Here is a 25,865-nt window from a genome sequence, read left to right on the forward strand (position 1 = left end):
TGTTGATAGCTTTCATTGGGTGCCAAACAGAAGCCTTTAAAATACGTTAGGCTGTTGATAGATATCATTGGGCGCCTAATAGACGCCTAACTACGGTAGGCTGTTGATAGATATCATTGGATGCCTAATAGAAGCCTAACTACGATAGGCTGTTGATAGACATCAATGGATGCCTTATAGAGGCCTAACTACGTTGTTGTTGATAGCTATTATTGGGTGCCTAATAGAAGCCTTAATACGTTAGGCTGTTGATAGATATCATTGGGGACCTAAAAGACGCCTAACTACGGTAGGCTGTTGATAGCTATCATCGGGTGCCTAATAGAAGCCTTAATACGTTAGGATTTTGATAGATATTATTGGGCGCCTAATAGACACCTAACTACGGTAAGCTGTTGATAGATATCATTGGATGCCAAATAGAAGCCCAACTACGATAGGCTGTTGATAGATATCATTGGATGCCAAATAAAAGCCTTACTACGATAGGCTGTTGATAGATATCATTTGATGCCAAATAGAAGCCTTACTACGATAGGCTGTTGATAGATATCATTGGGTGCCTTATAGAAACCTAACTACGTTAGGCTGTTGATAGATATCATTGGGTGCCTTATAGAAGCCTAGCTACGGTAGGCTGTTAAAAGATATCATTGGATGCCTTATAGAAGCCTAACTACGATAGGCTGTTGATAGATATCATTGGATGCCTTATAGAGGCCTAACTACGTTAGGCTGTTGATAGATATCATTGGATGCCTTATAGAAGCCTAACTACGATAGGCTGTTGATAGATATCATTGAATGCGTTATAGAGGCGTAACTACGTAGTTGTTGATAGATATCATAGGGTGCCTTATAGAAACCTAACTACGGTAGGCTGTTGATAGATATCATTGGATGCCTTATAGAAGCCTAACTACGTTAGGCTGTTGATAGATATCATTGGGTGCCTTATAGAAGCCTAACTTCGGTAGGCTGTTGATAGATATCATTGGATGCCTTATAGAGGCCTAACTACGTGGTTGTTGATAGATATCATAGGGTGCCTTATAGAAACCTAACTACGGTAGGCTGTTGATAGATATCATTGGATGCCTTATAGAAGCCTAACTACGGTAGGCTGTTGATAGATATCATTGGATGCCTTATAGAAGCCTAACTTCGGTAGGCTGATGATAGATATCATTGGATGCCTTATAGAAGCCTAACTACGATAGGCTGTTGATAGATATCATTAGATGCCTTATAGAGGCCTAACTACGTTGTTGTTGAATGCTATTATTGGGTGCCTAATAGAAGCCTTAATACGTTAGGCTGTTGATAGATATCATTGGGGACCTAAAAGACGCCTAACTACGGTAGGCTGTTGATAGCTATCATCGGGTGCCTAATAGAAGCCTTAATACGTTAGGATTTTGATAGATATTATTGGGCGCCTAATAGACACCTAACTACGGTAAGCTGTTGATAGATATCATTGGATGCCTAATAGAAGCCCAACTACGATAGGCTGTTGATAGATATCATTGGATGCCAAATAAAAGCCTAACTACGATAGGCTGTTGATAGATATCATTGGGTGCCTTATAGAAACCTAACTACGTTAGGCTGTTGATAGATATCATTGGGTGCCTTGTAGAAGCCTAACTACGGTAGGCTGTTGATAGATATCATTGGATGCCTTGTAGAAGCCTAACTACGATAGGCTGTTGATAGATATCATTGGATGCCTAATAGAAGCCTTACTACGTGGTTGTTGATAGCTATCATTGGATGCCTAATAGAAGCCTTACTACGGTAGGTTTTTGATAGATATCATTGGATGCCTTATAGAAGCCTAACTACGATAGGCTGTTGATAGATATCATTGGATACTAAATAGAAGCCTAACTACGATAGGCTGTTTAGACACACTTCTTTCTTTCTTGTTAAAGTTACTGTAAATTGGTGTACATTTGTTATAATACAATTTGCTATACAAAAGCTAGGTGTTGTTTAAGTTTTAATTGATCTATAAAAGATCTCAGATCCGACGCACGTGTTTTGTGACTTTTATGAGGTTAAGCGAAGTTGGACATAATTAAACATAAACAACGTTAGCCACAGTCAGTCGCGTTACATTATAATATTTTAGGGTAATTATTCCCGCTTGATCCCACCAAAGCCATGAAATATTTACGTATCTGCATAATGTTGTTATGATAGCATGTAAAGCATGACCTTTGAAAATAATGGGGCCAGGGACATTTGCCAGGTAAATACAAAAATATACTAGTGCATGTATAGGAAAAATCTTCACAAATCTTTTTATCGAGATTTTAAGTCCTAAACATTTTATTTGTTATATCAAAAATACTGACATAATTATATATAGTCAGGGAGAGCGTATGCTATACCGTCGGCGTGCGGACCTGGTTTAAGTTGTTTTAGGCATGTCCTGTATCATAGTTAATAATTATTATATCTTCACCAAACTTTCATAGATGATGCATCTGGGCATATTAATGAATTGATTATTTGTTTAAACTGAGCATACTTTCTTTAAGATAACGTTCAGTACGGGGGTAAGGGACGGGGAGTCCCACTCTGGTTCTATATATAATGACTTTCGTATACTAGTGAGAACCCCCAGGGATTAATACATTTTGGTAGTCGCAAGATAGGTTATTTTTCTCAAATGCTAGAAACTGTGCGAAATGCATGATATCACACCTAAAATTGAAGACTCATTTTGTTGTCTCATTCTCCAAAATTAAGGAAATGATTCTATTTTAATTTAAGTGGGTGAAAAATAAATTGAATTGAGATAAATAACTTTAATATTGCTCTCATAGGACACGATTTTAAACGTGTAAAAAAGAAGGGTGAATATAAGGCGTGTAAAATGCATATATGAGGACAGATATATACTCGAAATTTAAAATATCAACATATCTGATAATTTTTTCTTGAAATCAATGAAAAGAATGTATATTTTTCATAACATAGATCTGTAACCCTTAAATATGTTAAATATTTAAAATAGGTTGATAATACAATTACATGTACTAGCAAATGCATGTCAAAAACTCCAAATAGTGTCATTTTTAGAACTTCGATGCCTTTTCTTTTATAGAATGGGTCTGAGCTCTATATTTTTGTCATAGTCTAAATAAGCTTTAATGGTAATCAAACCTATTTCAATCAACATAAACTTGGAGAGATGAACCAAAAATGTCATTTTGTATCCCAACAGAAAATAATACGTTCGTTAACTTGTGGCCTTAGTCTCTGAATTGGAAAAAATGTATGAATGAATTCTCGGAAAGTGATGATTGTTTGTTTTAAAAAGATCGTCTAGACATGTTTAATCACATTTTAATGACCGCGCTGTCAGGCGGAATTTGTGGCATCATTTCAGGTTAACAAGTCTGTCTTTAATGTTGTTCAAGGTTAGACAGATAAATGTTAATCTAAACTTTTTTTATTGACACGTCATGAAAATCAAAGGGGCCGGGTTTCCAATAGCTTAGGTTTATTATTACAACTCGAGATAAGACTATAAGACCTTTCATCTAAATGACATTCAACACTTTTAAAATTATGTTTTGAAAAAAATTAACCTTACATATAAGCAGTTGAAACAATCGGTTTATTTCAATTAATGATAGCTAATAAGATAATCTTCTTTATTAATGTTTCATTTGTTTAGTTTAAATGGTATCAACACAGAACATAAACATAGTTGATCAAAGATTATAGAGCTCACTGAGACCATGGCATCAACTTTATGAGACCGCCACTCTATCATAGGATTAAATAATCTGTGATACAGTATTTTATTGTATCATATAATTCAATATCATTCCATTCTGTATCGCTTCATACATATGTCAATGTATATGATACATATGGTATCAGATGATAAACTACAATCAAATAATGTACTCATGATATCTATTCATTCATCACATAGTTTCTGTAGCATATATTAATTTTAGCAAACTTTAAGCTGCTTCAAATCAATAAAAGCCCAACAAGCTTACCTTATTTCATAGAGGTTAAAGTGCACATGACGTTATATATTAATTATTTTGCTCATATTAGAAATATATACTCTCTAGTCTCTACCTAGTAATAAATTAATATTTTGCTCATATTAGAAATATATACTCTCTAGTCTCTACCTAGTAATAAATTAATATTTTGCTCATATTAGAAATATATACTCTCTAGTCTCTACCTAGTAATAAATTATTAGGTAGTGAGTATTTATTTTTATAATGAGAAAAATATATAACGTAAAGTGAGGTAGGACAAGGACTGAACAATCATGCTATAAGTATTGTAATTTGGAAGCATTAAAATTACCAGTAATTTGTTTAGCAAAGAAAAGTAACTCCCAATACATTTAGAGGAGTTTATTCAGATGACATAAACTGGCTACACTGTACATGTATCATGTATTGCCAATGATATCAATTTCTACATTACTAGTAAGTGGAAATCATTCTTCAGTGATTTATTTAATGAATAAAATATTTAAATTAAGAGAGATTCATACAAAGATATTACTGACTAAACAAATACAATCCATCAGATATAAAAGATGGTCTTTATGCACAAAATACCAAAAGACATTAAAATTTTGTTAACTACATGTACTATCAATATGCATCATTTGTTCAGTATTCAAATCCTCAAATATGAAAATCCCACATTAAAAAAATCCCAAAACTAATCGAGTAACTTGCACATATTTTCAGTATAAGGATAACAGTTGACAAACTTACAGAACTTGCAGTTCTCCAGGAGTTGAACCCTATAGAAAACATAAAACATGACAAAAAAAGTTGTGATGACCAGTGGAATGGAAACAGCCACCACTATGATCCTACACAGGGCTTTATGTCTCTTGATGCTGATGTAGGGCAGCAGTCCCAGGGCACACAACATCCCCAGTAAAAGTCCAGCCAGAATGGAAAAGATGTTAAGATATGGCAAAGTCCCAGAGAAGATGAAAACAGCCATAACAGTGAGCAGTTTAATGAGTTCTAGCCAGGGTCTTCTGATGATGGACCAGAAGTGGACGAGTTCTACAAACAGCAGACCCACTGCCCCAAACAGTGCCCCAGTGGCTCCCACGTGAGGCTGGTAGGGGTTGAATATGACTGCAGCCTGTGTAATAATGAAATAGAAAGAGTACGGGTAAAGTTGTCTGGTAAAAACCTGCTTATAGCCATGGTTTAGTCAATTATTGGTAGTACAAGCTTGGATATAGCAAATTTATGGGTAATACCAGTTTAAGAGACACATTCTTAACAATTCCTTGTTTAATTTTTTATCATCATAACAAAATTAAAATCTGACTCTTAAATTCACACACACGTATGGTTTGATGTTGTGTCCCATAAAAGTGAAGTATATAATAAACATATTTTATTAGAATTTGATATTTTTTTGATAAATATCACAGATGCCTTCCATCTTTTAAAAGTTATGGCAACACTGTGCTTGAAAAGTGTTCTCGGGAAATAATACCATGTTGCTGCAATGAAATATTTGAAGCTAATATATTTCATCAATTAAGTATTAACTTTAATAGCCACTGAAACAAATTCCACTTACCAATAAGCCACCACATCCACAGACTATATATAAAATCATCATACGAAGCCAACCTATGGTGATCTCTATCTGACGTAATAACAATGACTGGGCTCCCACCACAAGTAGACAGTGGATGATACCATAGTGATACAGCAAAGACAAGGGAAGTCTCCACCACTGTTGGGGGGACTCAGGAAGCCAGGGCTTGTCAGGCTTGGAGGCCATCTTTATCATGAACCCCAGCTTCCCTGTGCAAAATTCACCAATGCAGTTCACCTGGAAATGTGACAAATAACAACATGTAGTTAAATAATAATATGATCAGAGAGAGAGAGAGAGAGAGAGACAGATGGACAGACAAACAGAGACAGAGAGACAGACAAAGAGAGACAGAGAGAAAACTGACTTATGTACTCTAAAAGTTTTATAGGGTTTTGGCAGATAACCCTAACAGCTAGTGATCTCGTCAGAAACTTTTGTCTGCTTCCACAATTTTAAAAGCTACAATAATTAAGCTTCGTGTGACAAAATTACAGGAGCAATAAGAAAGTTGATATTTGTCAGATTAGCTTAAAAAATAAGAATGTTTTTGTAATTCATCTCTTTTAAACAGAAAACATGTAACTGCAAACCTGGCTACAGTGCTCTCTGTTGTCCTTATGATAAATTCCTTTCAAGAAGTGACAGTGTTGGTGGGACACCATTCTACATTCACCCATGGTGTTAACACAGCAAGGCTTGATGTTGTGGGACACACTCATCTCAGCAACAGCTCTAGATCCACAAGGGACGCCACTCTTCCACACCCCAACACCTGGTTGAGAAAAATATCCCTGTATGTTTTAACAAAAAAGTTGAAAAACAGGAATCATTGTATCATACATGACACAAGACTATTCTCCTGAAATATCAGTTTCCATATTTGATTTTTGTGTTACAATCAGATTTTATGTCATTAGCTCACCTGACAAACAATGTTGCTCAGATTGCTAATCCAAAAAGGTTTACAGTAAGACATGATTATAGTGAATTGCCAGGATGAACAATTTCATATGTTACACACAATTTTTCTTAAGACATGAATTTATCAGAAGTCATATGACTGGAATAAAGAAATTGACATCATTGTAAAAGTGAATTCATTATAAGATTTTTTGCTGTAACTATGTTTTACTGTAATTAACCCTGCAGGTCTTTTTGGGTAAAAGCCATATTTCAATGATGTGATCTTGACCTTGGTCAATGACATAAACCAAGGTTGCGACACACCACCAGGACACAAAAATTTACTATAAACAAATAGAACATTGTTTGAAACTGAATAGCAAAGGAAATCAATATTGTATAAATTCACTGTAGACTATATGCACTTAATATTGTTCTCTACAAATTTCATCAAAGGTATATTAAGTGCATTGCACAAAATATACTCACTATTAATTGAGCACATGTACATATCCAGGTTTTAAAAGTTAAACCTCTTGTTTTTTAATTCTGTATTTTTGGATATTGAATTGACCAAACCTCTTGTTTTTTAATTCTGTATTTTGGGATATTGAATTGTCCAAACCTCCTGTTTTTTATTTCTGTATTTTTGGATATTGAATTGTCTAAACCTCCTGTTTTTTATTTCTGTATTTTGGGATATTGAATTGTCTAAACCTCCTGTTTTTTATTTCTGTATTTTGGGATATTGAATTGTCCAAACCTCCTGTTTTTTATTTCTGTATTTTTGGATACTGAATTGTCCAAACCTCCTGTTTTTTATTTCTGTATTTTGGGATATTGAATTGTCCAAACCTCCTGTTTCTTGGTCACATTCCTCCTGAGTCATCGTACCAGCTGTATTTCTAATGGCTACTTCACAACAACCCAAAACAGCGGAGGAACTGTAGTTTCTCTTGCTGATTTCCAACATCAACCTGTAGTCTTCCCTCATACAGGATGAAAACAATGCTCCAACACCTGGGGATATGATCAGGAGATTGAGCACACAGTTTAAGCAGGATTTTCCATCTCTTATTGCAATTCCATTTTTATCATTTTTTTAAAAATCATATTATGCTAGTAAGTGGACAACTTTCTCAATAATGTTTTCCTATGTTTTGTCAATCTGGAGCATTAAACCATGCTCAGTGGGTGGAAATTTTTGCATTCTATAGCTGCTTGATACCACTTCCATCTTACATTGAAGGCTGGGTATACCCATTCTGACTTTGTCTCGACTTAAGATTAACTGTTTCAGTACTTACTTATCCAGTACTTCTCATTAGGTCCGATCCAGATGTTGGGTTTGACCCACCGATGGACTGTCTCTTTGCCCAGAAATGTAGGGATACCCTCTGAAAGCTCCAATACTGGCTCAAACCCAATTTTAGTGAGTCCACCAAAGTAACACAATACACTAAATACCAAAAGTTGAATCTAAAAAATTGATGAAATTTATTGGAGTTTCTGAAGAATATATATCAACAGTTTGCTTATTTGATGTATCTAGGAAATGTCATTTGAATTACATACTAGCATAATGGTATTTGTAAAGATTGGTCTATGTGAGTGGAGTTTTGTGAGCTTGAATCGGATATCCACATCGGTATCACTGCCCAGTCGTACTGTAGTATTGGACTTGATGCTCTGTCGCAAGTCATTCCAAGCCTGGGCAGACTTTCCCGATGGATTCTGGTAGTACTCTACAAGTACACAGTACAACAGCCAGACTGACAGACGCTTCTACAAACAAAATACTGAGAGGTTTCATCAATATTTTTATTATAATACCAATTTTCAAGGATTTTGCATAATACCAATTTTCATGGATTTGGCATAATACCAATTTTCATGGATTTGGCATAATACCAATTTTCATGGATATGGCATAATACCAATTTTCATGGATTTTTCTGTTGAGCTGATCCACAGTAATCTTCATGTATAGGATTATCTGATATTTGCAATAAATTTATATATTATAGAAAATTTGATTTTCACTAAATTGATGTCTTTAAATATTAATGGAATCACAGTGCATGGATTAGAATGACCTTGAACTGTCATACCCTGTAATTTTTGTTCAAGGTCAATCAAATTAGATTAATTGGATTCAAAATAAAAATAAATTATCTGCAAGTTTTTGGGAATCTTCTGTTTTATATATTAGCAGGCACACAACCTCTATATGACATTGTAAATAGTTGATAGTATGCTGTGACGAAAAACATTGTGGTTGATAATTATTGAAGAAATGCATGTCTTTTCTCAGGCCTCTATTTAAATTGTCTGCTAAGATAAGTCCCAAACACTGGCATTGTACTAAAATGTTATAAACAAAATATGTACAAGAGATGTACTTGGTCACTTTGCTTTTGCAAATATTGTAAAATCTTTACTAGTTCAAAGAATGTAAAAATTCCATTTTAAAAGGAACAAATGTTCACCTGCTTTCCAAACTCAACAAATTATCTTCCATTTGAAAAACACTTTGTAAAAGTAGAACTGAAATGTTTTACAGGAATAAAAATATATAGAGAGCTTTAATTCATTTCATTATTGAATACAGGGTAAACCCTGTCAATATAGCTGTGGTACCTCTGGCTGTGTCAATGATCTCATCTAACTTTGATATTCTCCATTCCATCTTGTCCATCGCAAGCTCCCTGGATTCTCTCAATTTTCTTACTTTGTTCTTTCTTTCAATCTCAATTAAAAAGCAGATCAGTGGAATTAAGTTAATATCAGACATTAAGAAACAGATCAAAGTCAGAATCATTCATGCCTTGTTTCAATGTTGTAGATGGGTACCTGTACATATAAGGAATAATTTCTGTACGCCTCCTTTCCATAAGCCAGCAATCCAGAGTTTAAAATTTCATTTAACTGCAAAAATCATAGCAAATTTTGTTTATTAAATGAGCTATGTAATAAAATTTTATTTAAAGTAGCTTTTTTCCTATGATATCTGAATTGTACAACTTATGCACCTTTCTCTGTTCATCAGCCGTCATCTCTCCTCCAGCTAAATCTAGGGCATCTTTCAACTGAGCACCAGACATGTTACTTATCTCCTTCATTTCACTGAGATGTGCCTTTCCCATGTCATTACTTTCATGTTTGTCTTCTACCTCACAAAATCGTACACTTTTTTGTTTTTCAGTGATGTTCACATCATTGTCTGAGGTACGAGAGACCTTATTTTCATCACTATCAGCGGTGTTATTCGAGGAGCCTGGAACCTTATCTTCATCATTATTGGTGATGTTAGGAACCTCTACATTCATATCATGTTCAGAGGTCTTATGATCCTCTTTCATTGCAAAATTCGGGGCCTCTTTCAACTCTCTTTCAACACATTCAGAGGTACCTGTATCTGTATTTGGAGCATCATATAACTCCTCTGTCGGCTGTGGCTGTTCTGGTAAAGTCTCTTGCACCACTGTTTCCATCTCCTCTTTTGCCTGATTTTCATTGTGTTCATTTAGACATGTTTCAGTGTCTTCTTCTGTACCTCTTTCTTTCACTGTGACTTTAAGAGAAGTCATTTCTATGTTTTCACCACTATGGCTTTTCTTTGGCTCATCCGACTCTATATTGCCACCACTGCCCACAGTATCCTGAGAAGATGGTACTCCAGAACCTTCAGGCTGTTCCTGCTGTTGTGGATCAGGTTTATCACTGCCCACTTTTTCACTTGGAGAGAAATTTTCCAAGTTTTCAGCTTCTCCATCTTCAGGGTCTTTATCCACGTTTTGGATAGATGCTTGGTCATTCTGACTACTGGAAGTTGGACTCTCATTGGCTGTGGGAGACTCGCTTTTGTCCTGATTAGATTGAACATTAGATTCTGGGGAGCCCAGGGTGGGGATTTCTCCTTCCTGATATTTCATTGATGAATCTTGCATGGTATTTGTTGAATGAGATGTAGAATCAGTTGGTAATACCTGCTCGTTATCCAAAGGACCTTGTGATACATCTTTTATACTTTTTGCTGATTGATTCCAGTCATGTTTTGGTGGTCTGTGCTTCCTTGAATTATTGCATCAAATATTTATTATCATATCATAATTATATACAATTACTTGAAAAGATTTCATAGTTTAGTTATCAAATACTTATCTATTTTTTTATTGCCTCTAAGTTTTGTTTGAAGTGATATAACTTAACATTCTAAATACCCTAACCATCACTTGAAGATTACACATTGCTAAATGATGACAGAGAGAAAATCAGTAATTCCCCAATCACTTTAAATGATTTCAATGAGCAATATTTCTTTTATTTTTCAATAGAAAATGCGATGCATACATGTTAATATCATGGAACAGAGTTTCGATAGAAGTACAATGTGTTCACAAATTAAGTTATCTTACTTGTACTGCTTATCCTCTGTGATTGAGTTGAACTCTGCTTCTCTGTTTTGACTCGACTGTGTTTCTGCCTCCTGTGGTATGTGGTCATCCTCGGACAGGACCTCCGACACGGTGGACCACACCTCCCTGACCAGCCCCTCTGTTGCATCATCATTGGAGTTGTCAATATTCCACTGTCCAAATGCTTTATTCTGTTAAGTATATGTATGTTGAGTGAATGGGAGAAATAATGATGGACCAGACCAGGATTCAAACCCTGATCCCCTCAATCTTAAGTCAGGTGCTCTATCAACTGAGTTATTTGGTGCCAGTATTCGACCTGGTCTGACAGTCACATTCTTTCTCCCTTAAATGATCTAAATGAATCATCCTCAAAGATACCCTCAGGCTCTTTCCCTTTCAGGAGTTAACTTGTCAGTTCAAGGGTTAGCACAACACCAGATGTAATGGGTTGGGAGAAACATTGACAGACCAGACCAGGATTCGAATCCAGGCCCCCGGAATCTCTATTCAGGTGCTATTGTTGTGAAGTGATGTTAGTAATTGGATTTATTTATTCGTTAGTATTAAACGTGACAAGTGGTGAGGGGTAACTTAATTAAAGTTACTACCCACCTGAGTTGTGTCTTGAATAGCCTAGCTGACCGGGGGACATCTGTACTATTCTAGGTTCTGTTCACAACTGAGGGACGATCAATCAGCTGATCGGAATCCCGACCCCGATCTTAATTACATATACTACATTCCTCCCCATTTTAATAAAATCACACCATATGGCTTAAATCAGAATTTCCGACTTAATGCCAAAATCTTAAAAATCAAATGTCATATATTACACATATATTTACAACTAAAAATCACTATACACAATTATAAAATCAACACAATCTTCCTAGACATTCCTTTAAGTCCTCTAATAAAATGTCATTTCCCTTGTCAGACAAATGAATTCCATCTCCCCTAAACAGCGATTTATTTTTCCAATAAATTTTATTGTGCCCTACTACCTTCCCTCCCTTTTCTTCAATGAATGTTCCTATACTCTGTCCCAAGATATCCTGGATTCACATTTGGCTTAATTGCTTGATATTTATAAATACCTCAGGGTTCAAACAATGTTCATTCAAAAGAATGAAAAATTTCCAAGATTTCTCAGCGAAACGCCCCTGTTAGCTTATCAGGTTTCAATACAATGCTAAAAAATGTAATGTCTACTTAGATTTTGTATTGTGCACAGCAAGCCCGGATGATAACGTTGAAAAATTGCGCGATAAATCTCCGTAAGCCTAAGGAATTTGTTTTCGTTCCAGTGAATTTTTCCGAGTGAAAGATGATAATGCGTCAATGAAATTATCTTGGAAAATATCCCTTTCAATTATTTCAATTGCACTTCTTTCACAGGTATGTGTATTTTTATTAAAAATCGTCCAAATGTGCTGCATAAATATCTTAGGACAGACTATAGTTCTTTATTAATATGAATTTTCTTCTTTTCTCCCTCCCAGCCATCAATTCTACCCCAAAATCTCCTGGATAAAACTTCCAAAAAAATCTAATATAGCATTGAATCATGATTTTTTGAAGTATACACTCTCATAACTGCAGCGGTGTGTGCATACAAATTGAGTAACGCGCGTTAGCGCGTTATGAAAATTTGTATGCACACACCGCTGCAGTTATGAGAGTGTATACTTCAAAAAATCATGATTTAATGCTTATATTTACATTTTTTTTAACTTCTTGCTTTTGTCTGCAAATGTGATTAATACCTTAAAATTCCTATCCTATCCTAAGGGTACCAGGTAAGTTAATATTAATGGAAGAGCCACAGTAACAGCCACAAGCGTGAACTTTGATTTTCGCTTGTGACGTTGCAGTTTACAGCGTTCAATGTTTGTGACGTCATAATAAAACTCGTCAATTTGACCTTTGACTACTTGTTGCATTTAGAGGCATTTAAACATCACGGAATTTAATGGAAAAACACAGTAGAATGTAAATATAAAAAAATAATGCATTTTCAAAATTTTCAGTAAACAAACTTATATCAGTTTTCATTTTTTTGATAAGAGGTAGTGAGCTACAAAAAGAAATATCATTAGATCCCAAGTGAATAACAATTATATATATCAGGACTATTGTCCTCTGTTAGAACAAACTGGGCTATCTGGCGCGGTATTTGAACCAGTCCGACCATCACAAGCTAAGGTAAATTGAAATTTCATTATTTGATGACGACTACAGTATGTAAACTATTAGGCCATTATCAACTCCTTCTTATTTAAAACTCATCTGATTCGAATTGTCTGTGAGCTTTTCTCAACATATATCCACGTAATATGTTATGCCCTTTAATATTATGATATCAGAATTGACCCAAAGGATTTTGCTCTTACCTTTCAATGAACATTAAATCTAAGAGAAATTCAGACTGGTAGGCCTACCTTACCTCGATTCTTTCCAGTGTTCGTTGCTCCCAGATTTCATCATCGTCAGAATGATTGTGAATTCCTAAAAAATGGAGGACACTCCTAGCGCTAGATATGAAGCATCTACTAATTTTATTCCGCTTTGGAGTGGTCCTATTGGGTCGATCACCCTCCATTTTCATGATATTCGTGAATTAAATTACCTTCGAATTCTTCATTTACCAAATGTTTGTAAAACTACTCTACATTTGATGAAAAATATCATGAAAGTTGACGTCTTCTGCAACTGATGTCAAAATTTATCATCCCAAGCCCGATGGAATTGTAATCTTCGTAACTTGAGCGTAATTTAAAAATAAAAAACTGATTAAAGTAGATTCAATTTAGATTTTTGACATACATTGAAACAATTTTTTGACAACTCATTTGTAAAATTTTATATTTTAAACACCACTCAAAGATATTTTTTAAGAGCTCTACTTTATATCTACAGGTATTGCAATATGCAAGTCTAAAAATCTTCTTTTGGATTGTGAATGTCAAATCTTAAGAACTGTGGGTTGAAAAAATATTTGATTATACATTTTGTAAAGCAAAAAAAAAGCTAGAGAAATTCTAAATTTATCAATCCAAGTCTTTTAAAAATCGGTCAATTGGTTATTTTTTAACGACTCTTTGAAAAATGTTGGTTTTCAATGAAATATATAGGGAAAAGAAGAATATTGACATACTTTTAGCACATGAGTGTAGTTTTGTATGTCCTGTGTTAGTTTTAAAAAAAAAATCTTTTTGCAAAATATCTGAAATATGATAAATAGTAAAATTGAAATTGGCCATTCATTTTTTTTTTTGGGGGGGGGGTCTCAACACCGTTATACAACGATACACACTACACAGATAATATAATTACAAAATAAAGATAATTAACGCAACAAACTAATATCACAAACGTGAGAAAGAATAAAGAAGATTGGCTCTTGTTACTACAAATGTTCATTCTTTCTTTATTTCCTCCCTTAGGAGAACATACAATGATCCCCCTCATCCCCACCCAACCCCCCAAAAATTACTTGACACTATTAATTTAAAACTAAAAGCAAAGGCATATTTTACTTTGATATTTTTTCTCATAAATATTGCATTTGTACTAGTTGCAGTGAATTACAGCTGAATATGTGATGAAATTTATCTTCTATTTCATGCCAATTGCACTGAACACAAATCCTTTGATGTCTCGACATATTCTCATAACCTACACTTTCAAATGCAAATCGAGGTAAATCGTGATTGTATGTTCAAAATCTACAAAAAATGCTTCTTTTTTTTTTTTTTTTTTTTTTTTTTGATAGTGTATTGAGATAATACTCAAGTTTCGATTCCTCCTTGTAAATTTTTATTTTCAGATTTTAAGTGAATATTGAAGAGTAAGTTGTCTATTTGTTTGAAGTAACGTCAGTTTTGCTCGGTCTTGGTCATTTTGAATTACCCGGTATGTATAACGTTAGAATGATCAATTCAGAAAGTCCACGATGAGTAAGAATACTTTTGATGCTTCAAAACCCCCAGTCACCCCAATTCTTGATTCATAGTATAATTGTAGATTAATTTTGCAGTTTTGTGTCTTCTCCGGTTAGTGATCTTGACACTCATGCGTGTTTGTATTCCCGAGGATATCGACCAAGTTCACCATATACATTGTATCTTAAAATCTGGAAATTGGTTGTTTTATATAAATTTATATTTTGAATATTTACTACAAAATATTTGGGATGAATCCTTTATATAATTGCAATATTTGAAAGTCCCCAGACTTCACATCCATGCATATAACAGTATTTGTAGGACAGTTTTCTCAAATAACCAGAAAGGAAAGTAACAGGGATTCATACATCTGCTACCTTTGTTAACGGATTTTAAAAGGACTTCGTTATGAAATTCATGTTACACCCCCCCCCCCCCCCTTCCATGATCGATATTTAAAGGGGAAAATTGGAATTAGCATTATTTTCTTTTTTACGATTGAAATAATGTTTCCAATTGTACGATTTCTAGCATTGTTTTACTTTGGAATAGAATAAAAAAGAACTCATCAACAGTTTATTACAGTAAAATACTTTAACGCTACACTTAAAACAACTCTTCGTTCCTTCAAAAAATTCATTCTGTACTCTTTCAAAACTGATGAACTTATATACATGTAAATACAATTTACTAACATTAAATAATTATCTCAACTACACTTATTCATATTACATTTTTCCTCTAAGTCGTTCCTTTTTAGATGAGCGTCAACATTTCTTTGACTATTTCAAAACCAATCAATTTATATGTAAACACACAAATGTCTATTAAGCAATACTTTCATTTTGTTTTCAACCTTGTTTGTGCATGATTTAAAATTTGAAGTAAGGCAGTTTATCTTTGAATGCTCTGTGTTTGTACGAGCAGTGGTGTCAAAACTTAAGCCTTGCCAATAAATTGGGTGCCAAATCAATATAAGAAAATCGGATTAATATTATTCAATGTATAAATGGAAAAATCAAATTGGTCGGCCTGTTTTGTGTTTATTTGTACGTACATGTAATTGTAACATATAACTCGTGTTTTAATCAATGATCTGGTTTTGAGATAATAAAGAATTGAACACAGTCATTTATTGTTAATATTACACAATGCCGCAATATATCGTTATTTCTTTCGATGAAAATTTACTAATCTCCAAAACAATACATTGTTCGTTTTTTTAAAGAAAACAACGTAATTCTACGCATGCAAACCCACACGATTCCGCCCCGGGGTACGAGGACAAGCGGGTGCTAATTGGGAACCACACGTCTTAATAGATTACTTTTAATTAAAACTTGCGCCAAAGTGATCGGCAATTTAAATTCGTCCACGGCGATAAGAACATGTAAGGGACATGCACGGTCCTTGTGGTGTGTTTTGACAACACCCGGTCCTGCTGTGCCGACAGTAGATATATAAGTTAAGTCTTAAACTTTCTCATTCGCAGCCAAGGAAAATCTCTGGAAAGGTATGTATTAAATGCTCTATAACTCCATAGAATGAAATGTATTAAATGCTCTATAACTCCATAGAATGAAATGTTTTTATTTTCATCCCTTATTTCATATGTCAAAAACATGGAGAGAACGAAACTAAATTAAAACAAGAGAAAACATTCCATTATGCTTCTGATTTGAATAATTTCACTTTGATCATTTTGTGTTACGAATTATTTATTCATGATTTTATTTCAAAATTGTTACAGATATGGCTGCCGATGTCAATATCAAAACCAGCGCCCCATATTAAAGGACACAAGGACCACCTATTTTCACATAAGACCTACGACCCCCAACCATTTTTCTGAGACCGATCGATGGTTCCTTGTATACATGTAAGATGCATCTGGTTCAGAACTAACCACTGTCTGTATGTCTCATCCAATGCTGGTCCTGTTCAATCCCCTGTCCATCACAGGGACCACTCACCGAATCTCCCCAGAGACACTGAGTGACACTCGATGTGACTGAACGATGGTCCCTGCACGAACTGATGTCAGATAACACTTGGAACACTCGACTAACTGTCACGTAAAGTGCTTCATTGACTCCGTCCATATAACTGTATAACGCCGTCCGTCAACTAGTGCTCCTCCTTACCGTCCACAGTATTATGTTTTGTTTTGGTTTTTTGTTTGGTTGTTTTATTTTATTTATATTTATTTATTTTCAATCGTTGAGTTTAATATTTTGAACTTTAATTTTTGACATTTTGATTTATTACGTTTGTAATTCTACATGGGTTTTCAGTGCTTTGTAGCTTTACTTAGATTCCATGTATGCTTAATACCAGTATATCCCACATTTATGTAATGCTAGTGATAAGCAACAAAGCAAACCATTTTTGATAAGCAAAGCAATACTGTTAAGTAGTGTTGTTCATCAAAGTTAATATCTGTTTTTTTTTAATTTTTCATTTGTTCATCAAAGCAAATCTGTGATATGATTGTTGTTGATCAAAGCAAATCTGTGATGTAGTTTTAGTTCAGAGTGGTTTTTGTTCATCAAAGCAAACCTGTGATATAGTTTTTTGTATTCTTTATTTATATAAGCAAATCTGTGATATAATTTGTGATATAGCTCATCAAAGCAAGTCTGTGATATAGCTTTTGGTATTTTTATTTATCAAAGCAAGTCTGTGATATATTTGTTTTTAATTTTTTTGTTCATCATTGCATTGATCTGTGATATTGTATGTTTTTGTTGTTGTTTTTTTTGTTTACGAGGAAGGGTCATTTTAGAGCATATGTGATATAAGGGTTTATTTTATTGTCCATTAAATCTAGATATACTTTAAATTTCTCTAAAGCTTGTCCACTATAGTTTTTGATAGTTTTCTAGTTGAAGATATATCTTAATGAAAGCATAACAGAGAGAGAGAGAGAGAGAGAGAGAGAGAGAGAGAGAGAGAGAGAGAGAACAAGTAATATATAAACATTTATTTAGAATAAAGATTTGAAACTGTCATCTTGTTGCTATTTTGAATTCAATCCTCACTACAAGATTTGAGAAATACAAGGATACTCAGTCGGTATGACGGTTCATTTTCTAATGTTCTAAGGTGCTATGCGCGATTCATTTTTATAATTAGAACTCATTTTTTCATGATATTTCAAAGAACTGCTAAAAAAATCAGTCTGATTTTTTAAAAATGTTCCAGTAAAAGTAATATATGCATTGATAGAGATTTACATATGTACTTGTGTTGTGGCTCAGGTATGATCATTCCGGAAGGAGGGGATTCTTATTCCATCTAAACATCAAATGTCACAGATATATTCAATTATATCAACATGCATTAATCTCGAGAGAACTAAAAACAGAAATCATCTGAATAGGCCTCGTTGAGGATTTGTCACAATAGCGAGAGGCGCAGTTTAACTACTAGTATTTTGCGTGATGTTTTGTCCGGCTCCGTAGCGCGACGGAAGGAACTGATGATTCAGTGTTCTAAATTTTAATTTTGTGGGTTCAAAGAACGTAGGGATAGGTTGATTGGATAAAAATATACAGTATATGGTGTGGTTAAAATGATTAAATGTCGTAAAACAAAACAAAACCAAAAAATACCAAAATTAGGGTTATCAGTGTGGTGAAAAATCTTTTGATCTGCAAAATGTTACATAAGCATAGCAAAGAATATTTAACGGGCGCACAATGTAAATATTCTTCGCATCTTTGCTTATTAGATATACATCCTGTCACATGGATTTATTTTTCATATCTATTTAAGGTTTTAAAACCTAATGTACATTTAGAAAATATTCTTTTAATTATATGTAATCGCACTGGCATAACGTGTAGATTTGTAAGCTTTAACGCGGACCTCAGTGAAAACTACAGTGCAATTTAAATAAGAATTTGAATCTGATGTTTGATTCCTTGTTTAAATTAAGGGTTCCACACTTTAGAAACGTTACAGTACTTTTTCAACTGTTCTTTTTTCTTCTTTTAATTATATTATACAAATATATTGATCTAAACATGTTAAATACATCCACAACTATATTCTCTACATAAGAATTGTAAATTAATTTGTACATAAGCAGAGGAACTTGTAAGATATTAAAACTTGTTTTTAATCATATTCAAAATGCAATAAAATATGTATAAACCAATGCGACTATTCAAACTTTAGTTGGAGCAAATGTTCCAAAATTATTTTAAGGCTTTCCGCGTTTCATCTATGGATTGTAGGTCCAGTCAAGTGTTTGATAATCTTGTATTTTTCCTACTCACAGCCAATGAAACTGAAGCGTTCATTTTTTATGAAATGAAGTGAAATCTAACATGGTAATTGAAACAAAAGATATAAAATTGGATGAATATATTGAGAGTTGTGCATGTTTGCAATGATTAGTCTTTGTTTGGCTGGTTACCGGATTTATAATTAATTCTTTGTTCATTGGCTGTAACATGCATGTTCTCTTTACATACGTCATAATCTACAGACATGGAGAAAAAACCCACACAGCGTTATGTACAATCTTGAGTTAGTTAGGAGCGTATTCTTCTCTGTTTTGTGATGATTGAGAATGTGTAATAACTTTATATCAGGAACAAATTCGATGGATCAACTTTATACTAGGAACAAATTCGATGGATCAAATTTACAAGACTATTAACAAGGTAGCATTGCAGTATCATAGTTGCAATAACATATTGATATTTCAATAAAAAACACTGATCGTTATTTTTTCAAAGAACACTTTCAAAAACGGTCGATCTGAAACCAGTTCAGCCTTACGGATATCAATGTTTAAAATACAATTTATGCCTTTCATAAAAAAAATTAAAATAATTTAATTTGCAAGAAAAGGGGAAAACTGTTGATTTTTTATGTAAAATGTCTAATTAAAGGTGTTTAAAGCGATTTACCAAAGGAAATCGCTTTAGGTGAGGCCTAAATAAGCTTTTAACATCTAAATCGTTTTAAATGGCCAGCCCTCGATCCAGTGTTGACTTCACTATTGACAAACTATCGTGACGTCGTCGTTACGCTTAGCTTCCTAGATACAAATATCGGTATCGCTCGTTTCCAAACATGGCGGGCGAGAGGTGAAATACGAGAGAAGAGGGTCGTTCCAATAGATCAGGTACAGTCAATCACAATTAATAATTAATTAAATCGGCATAAAACAGGTGTAAATGCTTTGGGAAATTATTAGAAGCTTTTTCCCCCTTCGTGTAACGAGGTAAGTGATTCGAGTTGGTGCATGTATTGGTTTATATCTGCAGTATACTTGATAGGTGTACCTGTTGAGTGCAGGTAAAAACTCGTTAAATTTGTCATTTAAAAAGGAGAAAAAATATACATCATTATTTTTTGTTGAATATTGGAATCTTATTTTTGTCATTGTATTATGTCCTTTTTTAGATGGTTAAATTTTCTCGTTGTAAATTTCATTGACACTCGACCACCTGGATTTACCTACATGGTTAAGTTGAATAACGCAAGCTTCAATGTAGGTTTATTGATTCCAAAATAGAAATTCTTTTCAGTACATCAAAACTTTTCCGATTAACAATTGTTTGAGTAGAAACTCGGGTATTGTAAAGCACCTACTTCGTCTCGTGAGGGGATGTATACCCGCGAATCTTGCTCATTAATATTTGATTACACAATCACCGTAATTAACGATTTGTATAATTAATCACAAAGCGCCCTTTATTGGATAAGCCCTGAAGATTAGTCAATTTGCCTTTGATATTGCATGGCATTTACACATTATCTCGCACTCTCTCATCACGCTAGCGGGGCTGTAATACAGGATTTCTTTGCATGAGTTTTTTCCTAAGAGATATCGGAGACTTAATTCCAGGTAATTTCATGCAACAAACAGGTATTCGTGAAACAATTATGCCAACAATATTTAAAATCTTCTGGGTATTAAATAGTTTTGCTTAATTTTTTTTAATAAATGTTGCCTCCAAAAAGTCTGCAGGAGGTTGCCGATTTTTTCGCGCTAGTCAGAGAGAAAATGAGAAATCATTCCTTGATTTTCATCCATAATCATATTCATACAGTTTATCAAACGAAGCGTCGTCAAACCCGCGTTGGTAATAAAGCCCAAGATAAACTTGGAGAGGTTTAAAGGACCTTCCATTTTGACTATAAATGTCAATAGGTCTACCAATAGAATAAATATCTAAAGGAATTTTCCTTTATTGCGAATCCTCGCTTTGTTTGAAATAGATATACTTTTGAACCAAGAGTAGACCGTAATGTTAGTCTCGACTTACATTAAACCGTATCAAGATGACTTTGTTTATTTGTTAATGCGAATGGGGTATGGACTTTAATGTAAATATTTGTTTTAGAAATACATTACTGGATGGAAGTGAAAAATCATTACATTTATTCATATTTTAAATGCCCTTTGTGCTTTAACAACGAAAATCCCGATTTTTGAACATGATACTGTTGTTACTTTTCCTGAACATTCAATTCATCAATAGTTTCCTTTTATGAAAAAAAAACCTATATTGATTCTGAATTTATTATTCAAGGAAATCATCGTTTGCCAAACTGTTTAAGAACAATTCGCAGATTATTCGTCATTTAGCAAAAATCATTGCATTTATATCGATTGTAAACCTCGCTCTGGGCGGAAATATCATGCTGTCATGATGTTTCCATGAATACAAATGTAGTCTATGGACCTCTCTCTCTCTCTCTCTCTCTATCTCTCTCTCTCTGCTTATCTGAAAGCAAAATTGAGTCATCAGACGAAATGATTACATAAACAGGTTTTTATTAAAATGAAGGTAAAGATCAATCGAACTCGAATCAATGCGAATCATATTTTACAACATTATTCACTTTTATCGAATTCGCCTTCAGGTCAAGAACACTTCTTTACCAAAAGGCAGACATTCTTTGATTGGCAAGTTTGAAACCAATTTCAAGATGCCTAAATCGTTTATTTCCAAGGTTTATCCAAACCCCACACAGTGACATTTAAGAATTATTTTTCCCAATAATTTCAGATCTTGTACTAGAGACCTTGTTTCTGTAGGATTGTGCGACAGTTTGCGAGGCCGGTTGCTATAAAATTTATATCTATTCCTTTTTTCAATACATTTTATGACTGGGATTTAATTTCACAAGTTGAGTGACTCCAGTGATTGGGTGTGTATGTATTGATTTCTCTGATAATGATAAAAAGTGTCGCCGTGACAGCGACGGGAGACTTTACAAAGCTAAGTGGATTCTGTCCTCGTTAACGAGTGTTATCTTCTGTTTTTACAGACTGGGTACCTGGTAACACAGAACGCTGACATCAGACAGCAGCGATGAGCGCCCGGAGGAAGAAGAAGGACGAGAAACCCCCGCCCGCCACGGGCCCCGGGAGCAAGATTGTCTCCCTTCCCGACCCAGTCAAGAAGTACCTCAAAAAACTCCCCGACGGAAAGAAAATTCATTTGAAGTTTGGAAATGGAAATTGGAAATCGCTGCCTGTTGAAATTTACGATAATGAGGAGATAAGTCAGCTGGCCATCAAGTTTACCGCGGAAAATAATCGCCTGAAGAGGCTGCCCAAGAGTATCGCGGCTCTGGAGAATCTAGAACACATTGACATCACCAACAACACTCTGTCGGCCTTCCCTGGGTCTGTGTCACGGATGAAGAAACTGGAAGTTCTGATAATTAAAAACAATGCAATTAAAAAGCTACCACCTGCAATACACAAATGCACGGGATTACAGAAGCTCTACGCTTCCAATAATAAAATCCGAGCGCTCCCGAAGAGCATCGGAAAAGCCTCGATATCGTACATGGACGTATCTTCGAACATGATCCGGTCCATTAAGAAAGGGCTGTACGAAATGACCGCCGAAGTCGACTTATCTGATAACAGGATTACAGAGATGCCAACAGCTGCTGTCAAAAAACCCAACATACAGAAGATCAATTTGGCGCGAAACGGTGTTACTTTGATTCCCGAAAACATCGACAAACTATCGCGTCTCACGTGGCTCGATCTCTCCCACAATGCAGTACAGGAAATTCCGGCCCAAATAGGCGGTGTCCGGTTCCTTCATTATCTTAACCTTTCCCACAATCACATCAAAACCCTACCGGAAGAAATCTGCAATTTAGGATACGCACTTGACCATCTGGACATATCTCACAATGAAATACCGGTGTTACCCGACGGAATGAAGAGCCTCCGAAAGTTGACCTATTTTGACGTTTCCAATAATGAAGTGGAATACCTACCCGAGAGTATACGAGAGTTGCCGTGCTTAACGACGTTGGGGGTTTCCCAAAACAAACTGATGTCAATGAAATTTGCAGTATACCTAAAGCAGCTAGAGCACTTGTACCTCTCCAGAAACTCAATAGAGGTCATACCAGAAGAGATTGATCACATGAAGTCTCTGGTCACACTGGATCTCTCGTGGAACAAAATCAAAGAACTGCCATCCTCCATAGGGAACGTGAAAAGTCTAAAGAGCTTAAATGTCTGTGGCAATAAGCTTTCAGCGATACCTGATAGTTTGGGTCATGGTCAAGTTTTGACCTTTTTGGACTTGTCCCACAATCGTTTGACTGTGTTACCATCTGACCTAAGAAAACTTCGAAACCTTGAGACCTTCCATGTAAGCCATAACGAAATAGCGCTCATGCCCAAATCTATCGACTTTTTGTATCAACTGAGGTCCTTGGATGTTTCGAAGAATGGGTTAAATGAGTTGAATCTTCCGAAGACCCTTACCCACCTAAACATGTCAGACAACCCACTATCTATCAACCCAACCGACATCAGGTCCACCATTGTTGTCATGGGTGACAAAGATCACCTTAGGAATCTGACGTCACTTGCACTCTGCAACCTCGGTATGGACGAGATTCCACCCAGCGTGTTTAACCTCAGGTGCCTCAAACACCTTGACCTCTCGAACAACGCCCTGAAAACCCTGACAGACAACGTATGCAAAATGAGAGGGTTAGTGTCGATCACTGCGTGTCACAACGAAATAACAGCTCTACCCGAGAAAATAAGCGCGCTCAAAAAGTTGGAGAAGCTTCACGTTTCCAACAACGGGCTCACGAGTTTCTCGCCAAGTTTAGGACGCTTGGTTTCGTTGTGTGATCTAAATATGTCGAACAACAAAATAACTCTATTACCGGACAATTTCGGAGACCTAAACAAACTGATTAATATGGACCTCTCGGAAAACGAACTTCTCAATTTCCCAAAGGACCAGATCGATGTTTTGGCTTCGTTGCTTCACCTTAACATCTCAAAGAACCATATTGACCAGATGCCGATAGAATTTCCTTATCTTTATAGACTAAAAGTTCTCAGGGCAGCCAGTAACGACCTCAAGTCGATCCCAAGTGACATGGATAAAATGAAATCATTAGAAGTTTTGGATATTTCCGATAACATCATCGAATCTCTACCGGAAAAGATATGCAAAATGCCGGAACTGAAAGAGATTAATGTTTCCGAGAATAAAATCACTAGAGGATGGCCAAAGGCTTGGGAAAATCTCAGGCAAAAGATCAAAGTCGAAAACGCGGACCAGGATAGCTTTAAGGAACGACAAGCACGCGAAAGACCCAGTGACAAGGTTGCCGAGACGCAAGTTAGTCCCAAGTCAGCAAAACGCGGGAAAAAGAAGGTTTCTCCGATCGGAACACCTCCCATCAAATCTCGCGAGAAGTCTGCGCCCGTGAAATAGAAAGAAGTTTTTCAACTCAGTGGTTTCTCTAAGACAGTAATAGTACTGTATGAAAAATGGCAGGACAGCGCTAAAATGCCAGTTTATATGCATTTAATATACTATCATTTGTACATTTCAGCTTTGTTTAAAACTTATACACATATAGCCATTCTCTGAAATCAAATATTTTTTTCCTTTTGACGTTAGTAATTTAGAGATTTTTTTCTAGTCAATTTCCCCCATAACGAACTTCGTATAGTTTTAACCCTCCTCTGTAGGTGCTATTTATCTTTTCCCGTCTCCTGATCGAGATCGGATCATTGTATATTTCCTTTTTTTTTTTTACATAAAAATTTCGTAATGATGTATAACATGTACACCCAATGACTTCATTATATTGTGACATTTTCTTTTGGTTAAATGTATGGAGCCATTGTACCGGCTCACTCGTACACATGATTTTCCCACACAGTTGGCGTGTTATCAACATCCTATCTACCCGTCAGTAAATCCAAATTAAACTCCTATCAGCTGTACAGACCTGACTCTGGTATCAGTCTGCACAATACCACAATTTGATCACACTTGACCTCGGTGACAAATCAATCCAGGTTCGATTTAAACATCAGGGGGCTGGTTTAGTTTTCGGTTTGTATTTTTTTCCTCTTAGATAGAAGGCACAATACCCTCGGGCTGTTGTCTCACGATGATTTAACGGAATTTTTGGATTAATTTCAGTGGGTGCTATCTTTGAAGGCCTCAAAATGTTTCAGAAAAAAATAATATTGCTCGGTTATTATATGAAAACTGGTTTTTGAGACTGTATTTAAAATTAAACAAATTCTTTTCTTTGAAGCATTGGACAAAAGATATGCATCTACAAAATGTTAAACTAAGTAAAATACCTATTTGAAAATATTGACGATTTGTGAACACAAATTGTTATGAATCGTTGAAATGGTTTAAATTCAAAATTGCATTAAAATCATGATCGGAATCATTTTGGAATAAGTTACAAAAGCTTTAAAACTCATTAAAACTTCAGTTTTTGCTGTCATGCATTTAAATAAGATTGAATTACATTTATACATTGACATTCAAATATTTTTTTAATCATGTTGGTAGCATTTAGTCTGATTCTACACCACTGTTAAAGTTATCTGTGATATTATGTAGTTGTTGATTAGATTTATTATAAAGCATTGCAATATAAAACTATAGTAACTTGTCGCTTCTTT

General features: G+C 35.0%; 2 protein-coding genes and 1 long non-coding RNA gene across 4 annotated transcripts; 2 read left to right on the forward strand and 1 right to left on the reverse strand.

Annotated features, from left to right (window-relative positions):
• Nucleotides 1-4,407: 4,407 nt before the first annotated feature.
• Nucleotides 4,408-13,727, reverse strand: LOC128182037 (uncharacterized). Its single transcript, XM_052850640.1, has 11 exons — nt 13,405-13,727; nt 10,956-11,146; nt 9,570-10,611; nt 9,391-9,465; nt 9,178-9,286; nt 8,113-8,282; nt 7,845-8,016; nt 7,393-7,557; nt 6,225-6,406; nt 5,611-5,868; nt 4,408-5,160 (listed from the first exon to the last, which is right to left on the reverse strand). The coding sequence occupies exons 1-11, from the start codon at nt 13,564-13,566 to the stop codon at nt 4,720-4,722; spliced, it is 2,967 nt and encodes a 988-aa protein (XP_052706600.1). The 5' UTR covers nt 13,567-13,727; the 3' UTR covers nt 4,408-4,719.
• A 2,327-nt stretch (nt 13,728-16,054) lies between these two features.
• On the forward strand, nt 16,055-17,981 carry LOC128182038 (uncharacterized). Its single transcript, XR_008243396.1, has 2 exons — nt 16,055-16,418; nt 16,656-17,981. It is a non-coding gene; the product is annotated as an uncharacterized LOC128182038 (long non-coding RNA).
• Nucleotides 17,982-19,896: 1,915 nt separating this feature from the next.
• LOC128179579 (leucine-rich repeat protein SHOC-2-like) lies at nt 19,897-25,847 on the forward strand. Of its 2 annotated transcripts, none has more exons than XM_052847019.1 (2): nt 19,897-20,045; nt 22,202-25,847. In XM_052847019.1, the coding sequence occupies exon 2, from the start codon at nt 22,246-22,248 to the stop codon at nt 24,643-24,645; it is 2,400 nt and encodes a 799-aa protein (XP_052702979.1). In that variant the 5' UTR covers nt 19,897-20,045; nt 22,202-22,245; the 3' UTR covers nt 24,646-25,847. The 2 variants fall into 2 exon arrangements, with proteins under 2 accessions (XP_052702979.1, XP_052702980.1); XM_052847020.1 differs by having other exon boundaries at nt 20,020-20,144.
• The last annotated feature ends 18 nt before the right edge of the window (nt 25,848-25,865 follow it).

This window comes from Crassostrea angulata, chromosome 4 (genome assembly GCF_025612915.1).
Source record: "Crassostrea angulata isolate pt1a10 chromosome 4, ASM2561291v2, whole genome shotgun sequence".
In the NCBI taxonomy this organism is placed as follows: domain Eukaryota; kingdom Metazoa; phylum Mollusca; class Bivalvia; order Ostreida; family Ostreidae; genus Magallana; species Magallana angulata.

Coding starts and splice junctions, on each gene's coding strand:
- LOC128182037 (XM_052850640.1), bottom strand. CDS start 13,566: ATGAAAATGGAGGGTGATCGACCCAATAGGACCACTCCAAAGCGGAAT. Junction 9,287..9,390: donor ATTATTCCTTATATGTACAG/GTACCCATCTAC, acceptor TTTTTAATTGAG/ATTGAAAGAAAGAACAAAGT. Junction 8,017..8,112: donor TTACAAATACCATTATGCTA/GTATGTAATTCA, acceptor TCAATTTTTTAG/ATTCAACTTTTGGTATTTAG.
- LOC128179579 (XM_052847019.1), top strand. CDS start 22,246: ATGAGCGCCCGGAGGAAGAAGAAGGACGAGAAACCCCCGCCCGCCACG.